At 39.6% G+C, this 9,536-nt stretch overlaps 1 protein-coding gene across 1 annotated transcript; it reads left to right on the forward strand.

The window, feature by feature from the left end:
• Positions 1 to 6,795: 6,795 nt before the first annotated feature.
• Positions 6,796 to 9,374, forward strand: LOC132972355 (F-box/LRR-repeat protein 14-like). The gene has a single exon (XM_061035128.1). The coding sequence runs from the start codon at positions 7,355 to 7,357 to the stop codon at positions 8,564 to 8,566; it is 1,212 nt and encodes a 403-aa protein (XP_060891111.1). The 5' UTR covers positions 6,796 to 7,354; the 3' UTR covers positions 8,567 to 9,374.
• The last annotated feature ends 162 nt before the right edge of the window (positions 9,375 to 9,536 follow it).

A 9,536-nucleotide genomic window follows, 5' to 3' on the forward strand; every position in this document is an offset into this window, starting at 1 on the left:
GGCAGCTCAGAGGGCACAGAGAGAGTCGTAACACCAGCTGACCTTTGACCTCAGCTACAAGGATGACACACACACTCACACACTGTTTACTGTATAGTGTGGACAGAAGCAAATTCTTTTCTCATGTGTTGTGTGTGTGTGTGTGTGTGTGTGTGTGTGTGTGTGTGTTTGCGTGTGTGTGTGTGTGTTTTACATAACAATCAAAATGACATTAAGTCACTCAAAATTGTTTCTTTTGTTTGTTGATTTTTTTCAAAATCTGCACACAAAGATCTCATTATACAACGCGTTATGATAAAGTATTTAAAAATAACAAACTGTCTGAGTTTAAATCATATTGCGTGTCACTTCAGATGTTTTTTTATTTACTTTTAATCATGATAACACTCTTTTAATAACTGATGAAAAATAAATTGCTTGCTGAAAGTCTAAGACAAGCTAAAATTAAATTCAGGGACCCGATAGACTCTTGTCCTCTTAAATCACGAGACCGTTTTAGTGACATCTCTCAACCTTAGAGCACGCTGTTCCACTTTTCTAAATAATCCACCTGGTTTCTGAAAGCTTTGTTTCAGATGGTTGCTCTATTTCAACTTTTATTAACTTGCTCCCTCTCAGGGGGTTTTCCTCTTCTTTTAAAAACATGCAACGGTTGACTCCCTTTAAAATTAAAAACCCTGTCTTGATCCATATATTTTAAGTCATTTTTAGACCCATCTCCAAGCTGCCATTCTTATCTTATCAGAGAGCTTAGATTGAACTGTGTCCACTCAGCTTATTTTTCCTTTATGAACAGAAGATCTGGAATCAGATCTTTGAAAATATTCCATCTGGATTTCGCTCCCAACAGAGAAGTGAACGAGCTCTAGTCAGGTTTCAAAAAATTACATAAAATGTTAAAAGAAGTTCAATTTACATATTATAGTGTGTGTGTGTGTGTGTGTGTGTGTGTGTGTGTGTGCGTGTGTGTGTGTGTGTGTGTGTGAGCTGTCACAGGAGATCTGGTGAGAGTGGGCTAATTGGAGTTAATTCACCATCTGTCAGTGTGAGGCAGCAGACAGGGTCATTAGCAGAGACAAGTCCAGCCACAGGGGAGGCCGAGAGGAGAATCACCACCCTGCACTGTCTCTCTCTTTCTGTCTTCAATTCTCATCCTCCTCTCCCCCTCTTCTGTCCACTAAACCTTCTCCTGTCTCTATCTCTCTGTCTTCATGTCTCTTTGATCCTTTCCTCATCACTTTTTTTTTTTTAGATCTCTTTGTCTAAATATCAAAAAGGAGGGAAAAAAGTGCTTGACGTGCAGGTTCTGTGATATGTCAAAGACTGTTTGAAGAGTTAGTGATCTAACTGGGTGTATATAGTTATTATCAGTGAAAGAGAGAGAGAGAGAGAGAGCTTTGCCTAATACTGTAATCTATCAGCTGTTTCTGTCAGAGCAGCGCTGCCCTCTGCTGGACACATGTGAACCTGAGATCACAGCATTGAACAGAAATTTAAAAAAAGATAAAAAAGAAATGACTTATTTTTTACCAACCACAGAAAATGTGCTGCATGACAAAAGTTGTATCCATTTTATTATGACATGATCCTCTTTAAATTGATTTAACAACGCTGCATATAAAGAGCATTGCAAGCGCAGGTCATTTGAAGTGAATTTGAACTTTAGTTTGAGTCTGTCAGTATCATTCTGGTATGTGGTTTCACCTCTCTTTCTCAATATACCAATATCTTATCTCTTGAATATTAACTCTTAAAATGATCAAATTCCAGGGCGCTGGTGGCGCAGTGGTTAGTGCGTGTGTCCCATGCATGGAGGCCGCCGTCCCAAGCAGGCGGCCTGGGCTCACATCCCACCCGTGGCCTCCCTCCCACATGTCATTCCCCATTCTCTCTCCCTGATTTCCAATTCTATCCACTGTCCTATCGCTCTATTAGAGGCCACAAAAAGCCCCAAAATAAATCTTTAAAAAAAAAAAAAGATCAAATTCCAATAAAATACGGTCAAAGGAAGTCTGAAAAACTGAGAGAGTGGGGGGGGGCTGAAAGATTCCAAGTGAATGAGAATAACAGCTAAATCCAATTACGTGCAAAACATTAGAAAACAAGGCATGCAGAAAATCAGTTATTGTCAAATTAGAAGTCAGCCGGATTTGAAGATGTCTTACATGCAGAAAATGCTGGAAGACTGCCAATTCTGTACACAGATATTTATTGACTGGCTCCTTTTGCAAATTCAATAACATGTCTAACACAGAAGTTTCAATATCTTCCTTTAGAACAGCCTGAAGTCTGACATATTTGTCTGTCAATTTTCATTTCCCTCATTTCAGAAATTCACAGGTATGTTGTATAAAACAGTGGGAATAAGACTTTTCTCTTAAGCTCATATTCATGGTTTTTCAGTTGCACATTTGAATTAGAGCCCTCAAATATTAAAGCTTCAGGGTCAGATGTCTGGATAGAGCTATTGGAGCCGAATGGGGGGAAAACAAAATATTTAAGGGGCCCAGAGAGAGAGAGAGAGAGGGGGGGAGAAAGAGAGAGAGCGAGCTAGAGAGAGAGCGAGCCCTGAACTATGCCAGGAATTGCACATATTTATTTTTTCATGACCCTTAGTGAGTTTTTGTTAAGGGGCCCAGGATTTGTATCAGTGCCCCTGAAGGTCAAAGGTCATCAGGGGTCAGATTCACTTGAACTACAGTAATCTGTCATTGCTGGCACCAGTAGGTAGACACAATTGATGAAGTCGTTCAAATCCAAACATACAACACAAATACTAAACTACAAGTTATATATGACTTATATATCCTTTGACAAACAATTGAATTTCTATTCATTCCACAAGTCTGAAAAACACATCACAGTTCATTCACCCTGTCACTTTCTGAAGTGCTCAGCAAATAACTCTAAAAAAGTTTCTTGTTTTAAGCAATGTATATTTTCTGGGTATAGGCATAGGAAGAGAAGGGGGCAGGGTGTAAGAGTTGGACCTTCATTCTTGCAGAAATGTAGCATGTACTGTACCGACCAATCAGCTGGCATTTGAGCGAGTGTGCGGGCCTATCTTTTTCCTCATTCTGCTGATTTTACAATGCCCTTCACCTACGTAAAGTGCGTATGTAACTACCTCCTTTTTCTAAGAAACTTTTTTTAACAAATTTTAAAAGACATAGATAAGAATCGACAGATTTGAGAACCGCATAGCACATCAAAATAACTTCATAAAAGAGAAATCATGGTCAGGAGATAATGCAGGAAAAAAGGCAAAATACCAGCTGTGAGCTTATGGCAGACATTTTTATGTTTCATATGGAAAACCTCACTTTAACTACAACACTGATCTATTCAGGTGTTCATTTAAGCTATGATGGCGTGACACTGAAAAGCCTGCTAAACTACAGGACATTGATACTGAAGCAATGCTTTTCTTGCTGTAAATGGTCCATTGTAATGGAATCTACTTTACTGTGTGTAAACCAGTTGTAAAAAAAAAAATGCTTTCTCTGAACATTAAGTACTCCCGGACATACCCTGCTTTCTTTTCCTTATCAAACTGAAACACTAACAAGCCTCTAAAGCACACCCAGCGTGTCCTTTCAGCAGCCGGAGGTGACCAGGTCACTGAACGCCTCTCTGAAATCACTCTGGGCTTCCTGCCAGGTCAAAAACATTTAAACCAAGCTCTACTGAAGAGGAAGGCCGGCAACACAACAGAGTCCTATGCAGACATAATATAGTCTCTGATAAGTGCTGTATGTGTGACCTGTTTGACAGATTACACTGATTTTTTCATCTGCATCCATAAGATGACGCTGGAAAATGTCCAGCCACAAATATAGTTAGAAGTCTACAGTTTTCTCATACAGCTTTGGAGACATACTGCACCACAATACAGATGTTTTTAAAGCAGTTAAACGCCGTACCACTATGATGTTGGAAGCAACAACTGCAGGAAAGTGAAATGTTGATTCATCAAGGGGTATTCTTTAAATCTTTTTTTCATGTTAATATATATGTATGGGAGGGGGGCATCGGTTTTGTGGTTAATGCTCGTATCTTAACTCCTCTTGTGTTTTAACTTGGTAATTTCTTATCTTACTTACTTTGTCTATTTATGTTTTATATTTATATTTACTTTTTATTTTTATTAATATTATAGTTTTTATTTTTTGATCCTTTAACCACTTGTTTCTATTTCTTTTACTGCTCTCATCTTCTTATTGCTGTTATCTTTTGATTTGCTTTCAGCAAAGTTTCTTACATCTTTTTAAATCTTTGGTCCTCTTGGTCTCAGCTCATGTTGTTGGGTTCTTGTGTTTCCTGGGTTCTTGTGATGGTTCTTGTGATGGTTCTTGTGTTGCCTGGGTTCTTATAATGGTTCTTGTGATGGTCGGGTTATATATGTCTGTTGGGTATCGTGCACTTTGGGTTCTTTTCTGTTGAATTGTATTTAATTATTTTTTGTATTTTGCATTTGTTATGTTCTAGCTGTTGTTTATGTTCTTCTGAAGGTTCAGTGCTTGGACCAATTCTCTTTACATTATATATGCTTCCTCTGGGAAATATTATGAGGAAACACTCCATACAGTTTCATTGTTATGCAGATGATACTCAGCTTTATGTATCAATGAAGCCCGATGGTACCAGTCAGTTATGTCAGCTAGAAACATGCCTTAAGGACGTTAGGACCTGGATGACCAGAAATTTTTTGCTACTTAACTCAGACAAGACTGAAGTTATTGTGCTAGGCCCTAAGAACCTCAGAGAGACTTTTTCTAGTGATTTGACTGTCCTTAATGACATCAGCCTGGCATCTAGCACCTTTTTGATCAAGATATGTCTTTTAGCTCTCACATCAGTCAAGTTTCAAGAACAGCCTATTTTGACCTTCGTAATATATCCAAGATCAGGAATATCCTGTCGCAAAATGATGCAGAAAAACTAATTCATGCATTTGTTACCTCCAGACTGGATTATTGTAACTCTCTTTTGTCAGGGTGCTCTGGTAAGTCTCTAATGACTCTTCAACTAGTCCAGAACGCTGCAGCTTGTGTACTGACCAGAACCAGGAAATGGGACCACATCACTCCTGTCCTGGCTTCTCTGCACTGGCTCCCTATACAGTCTAGAATAGAATTCAAGATCCTTCTTCTCACTTACAAAGCTTTAAATGGCCAGGCACCAGCTTACCTGAAGGAGCTACTAGTGCCGTACTGTCCCTCGAGAACATTGCGGTCCCAGAATGCAGGCCTGCTGGTGGTACCTACAGTCTCTAAGTGTACTATGGGAGGTAAAGCCTTCAGTTATCGGGCTCCTCTCCTCTGGAATCGTCTTCCAGCCGGGGTCAGGGAGGCAGACACAGTCTGTATTTTTAAAGAATAGACTATAGATTGCCAGAACAACCCCCCCCCCCCCCCCCCCCCCCCCCCCCCCACACACACACACACACCCTCCCCTCCCCACCGGATTGCTGATGGACGGTCTACCTCCCCCCACCCCTTTGCTCCCTATCCCTCTTCCTGCATCTTATCCCATCTCTCCCCCTATCCCTTTCCAAGCCCATGTTTCATCATGAGCCGGGGATCCAGCCGAAGATTTCTGCCTTTTAATAAGACAGTTTTTTCTTACCACTGTAACTTTTGCTGCTTTGCTAAAAGTGCTCATGATGGATAGGCCGGATGTTTGTAACATAACAATGAGTAAGGTCTTTTACCTGCTTTTTGTAACATAACAATGAGTAAGGTCTTTTTACCTGCTTTTTGTAACATAACAATGAGTAAGGTCTTTTCACCTGCTTTTTGTAACATAACAATGAGTAAGGTCTTTTACCTGCTTTTTGTAAAGTGTCTCAAGATAACACTTGTTATGAGTTGACGCTATACAAATAAAAATTGATTGATTGATTGATTGATTCTGTGTTTGGTTTAGTTTGTTCTTGTTTTTGCTGTTTGTCAAAGCACTTTGTAAACCTGTGTTTTTAAAAGGTGCTATATAAATGAAGTTATTATTATTATTATTATTATTATTATTATTATTATTATTATTATTAATAATAATAATTTGTAACAAATGTTTCATGTCATGTACGTCTTTGTAACCTGCTACTGGATGCTTTGAATTTCCCTCTGGATCAATAAAGTATCTATCTATCTATATATATATATATATGAATATATTTATTTATATATTATTTTTTATATGAATTGTTGCATTTATTTATATATATATATATATATATATTTATTGATGCATTTATTTATACATTATTGTATGCATTTCTCCCAACATTTATTTATTTATACTTTAGTCATTTTTTGTCCCTCATAAATAAATATATGAATATATTTATTTATATATTATTTTTTATATGAATTTGAATGTGCATTTATATATATATATATATATATATACATAATTATTTATACATTATTGTATGCATTTCTCCCAACATTTATTTATTTATAATTTAGTCATTTTTTGTCCCTCATAAATAAATATATGAATATATTTATTTATATATTATTTTTTATATGAATTTGAATGTGCATTTATTTATATATATATATATATATATATATATATATATATACATATATATATATATATATATTTATTGATGCATTTATTTAATTATTTATACATTATTGTATGCATTTATTTCTTTATACTTTAGTCATTTTTTTGTCCCTCAGTTTTTAACTGCTGTTGTGACTAATAAAAACGTCTCATTGAACCAGTAGTAATAGCAGGATTCGTCCACTGGGGGGCGCTGTCTGCTACACTGGCTCAACGCTAACAGAAGCTGGTTTGTTCATTTGCTCCGACGCTGCTGGAAATGCCTCTAAAGGTAAACGGAGCCTGGCTTTACCTTGAGAAAACAGCTTTGTAGATCAAAGTTTCTGGGAGTAAAAAAGTTCTTGGACATGCTTTGAGACGAGTCGTGGTGCAGGATAAGTTATTTTGGACATTTTGGATGGGGATTTATTTTCCGCCTTTGAAGCTCGCAAGTTTAGACAGCTAACAGCTAACACCGACTTTTGCTAACGTTAGCCTAGCCTAGCCTAGCCTAGCCTGCTAGGTAAATATCACCTAACGCCTTTCGGTGCTTCCTCCTGCTGTGTCCACTTTATCAACAACTTAGTATTTCTAAGTGTTTTGCTGGTTTTTTTTTGTCCTCGTAGTTGGCGCCACACAAGCAGAATGCGTCTCTTTTTGCTACATTACACACAATGCTAACTTAGCTTCAGTTAGCATGCTCTGATAGAAGCTAACGTTTCCGAGGCACCGACTTCCACAGGAGATATTCTGCTGCGCTAACCGCAACATTATTCAGCCTGTGTTGTTCAGAGCAGTCATGTTTGAAATGGAGACACACATTTCGTGCCTTTTCCCGGAGATCCTGGCGATTATCTTCAGTTATCTGGACGTTAAGGACAAAGGGAGAGTAGCCCAAGTGTGCGCGGCCTGGAGAGACGCGTCCTACCACAAGTCTGTGTGGAGGGGGGTGGAAGCCAAGCTGCATCTCAGAAGAGCCAACCCGTCTCTGTTCCCCAGCCTGCAGACCAGGGGCATCAAGAAAGTCCAGATCCTCAGCTTGAGGCGCAGTCTGAGCTACGTGATCCAGGGGATGCCTCACATCGAAAGCCTTAATCTGTGTGGGTGTTTCAACCTCACGGACAACGGACTGGGACATGCCTTTGTGCAGGACATCCCGTCCCTGCGGGTACTCAACCTCAGCCTTTGTAAACAGATCACTGACTCCAGCCTGGGGAGAATCGCCCAGTACCTGAAAAACCTGGAGGTGCTTGAACTTGGGGGTTGCAGTAACATCACAAACACGGGGCTGCTGCTCATCGCTTGGGGTTTGCACCGGCTCAAGAGTCTCAACCTGCGCAGCTGCAGGCATGTGTCCGACGTGGGCATCGGTCACCTGTCCGGCATGACCCGCAGCGCAGCAGAGGGCTGCCTGTCCCTGGAGAAGTTGACCTTACAGGACTGCCAGAAGCTCACCGACCTTTCCCTCAAACACGTCTCAAAGGGGTTAAACAAGCTCAAAGAACTCAACCTCAGCTTCTGCGGAGGGATATCTGACGCAGGCATGATCCACCTTTCACACATGACCCACCTGTGCAGCCTGAACCTGCGGTCCTGTGACAACATCAGTGACACGGGGATAATGCATCTGGCCATGGGCTCCCTCCGGCTCTCTGGACTCGACGTCTCCTTCTGTGACAAGATCGGAGACCAGAGCCTGGCGTACATAGCTCAGGGGCTGTATCAGCTCAAGTCCCTCTCTCTGTGCTCCTGTCACATCAGCGATGACGGCATCAACAGGATGGTACGCCAGATGCACGAACTGAAGACACTCAACATCGGACAGTGTGTGAGGATCACAGACAAAGGGTTGGAGTTGATAGCTGACCACCTGACCCAGCTGACCGGGATCGACCTATATGGTTGTACTAAGATCACCAAGAGGGGTCTTGAGAGGATAACACAGCTGCCGTGCCTTAAAGTGTTAAATCTGGGACTGTGGCAGATGACTGAGAGCGAGAGAGTGAGGTGAAAATCTCTCCTGATGTGTATAGAGCTTGGTGATGTACTGAGCGGGACTGCCTGTATTCATTCTTAATTTTTACTTGTGACTAAAAACCAAGGAGGGGGACTCTGCATTGATCACTGGAATATTGCTGCAATACTCCATTTTCTTATTCATAATAAGTGTCGGCCTTGTGCGCTCTCTTTTTTCATGTGCATTGTTTTAATCTCAGCCTGTGTACAGTTCTTACTCTCTAGCTACCTCACCTGTCAAACACAGGAGTGCCTACTATCGCTGAATACTAAATAACTTGCATATTTTTGTGACTTACAAACTGGAGATTTTTGATATTTTAAGGTCTCGTTGAAGAATAACAGTTAGTAGGTGTTTAACCATTAACAGAAAGGCCGGAGGACCTTGGACTACATTTTTGGATGTCTCTCTGGCTGATATAAGTTTTTCTTGTGTAACCAATATTTTTTTGTATTGAATGACTGTTGTTGACAAAATTGTACTTCAAATTGAAGTGGTTGGATCGCTCCTGTCTCTCTTTGTTTACCTAATGTATAGTTGGCTTTGTTTCATATTCCTGAGGAAAATAAGTATGATTGCTACTCCTTCTAAAAGGGTTATCAACAGAGCTACAGTAAGGCGTAGTGATTCACAGCTGCCAAGGCTTTATGCAATACCTTAAAAACTGTTTATCAGTGTTTTTTCTCCTGAGGAGCTTCCAACAATAGTGTCAGAGTATTTGTTTAAAAAAAGCAGTAATTTAATATCGTTTTATATTCATACAGTAGTGATATTTATGAATAAAGATGGCAATTATGTTTCAGTTTTTTGTATTTTGAAGTTGTTCACTGTTTGGTTTGTGGTTATATTTAACTAAAGAATAGATTTGCTCTTTTACTTAATACTTTTATTTATAAAACTCCACAGCTTCACAGTCATTTTCATGTAGATACCAGACAAGATAATCAGATTTCTTTCATTTCTT

The sequence above is a fragment of the Labrus mixtus genome, chromosome 4, assembly GCF_963584025.1.
Source record: "Labrus mixtus chromosome 4, fLabMix1.1, whole genome shotgun sequence".
In the NCBI taxonomy this organism is placed as follows: Eukaryota; Metazoa; Chordata; class Actinopteri; order Labriformes; family Labridae; genus Labrus; species Labrus mixtus.

What these genes read in the sequence shown, in the direction of transcription:
- LOC132972355 (XM_061035128.1), top strand. Translation starts at nt 7,355, where the DNA reads ATGTTTGAAATGGAGACACACATTTCGTGCCTTTTCCCGGAGATCCTG.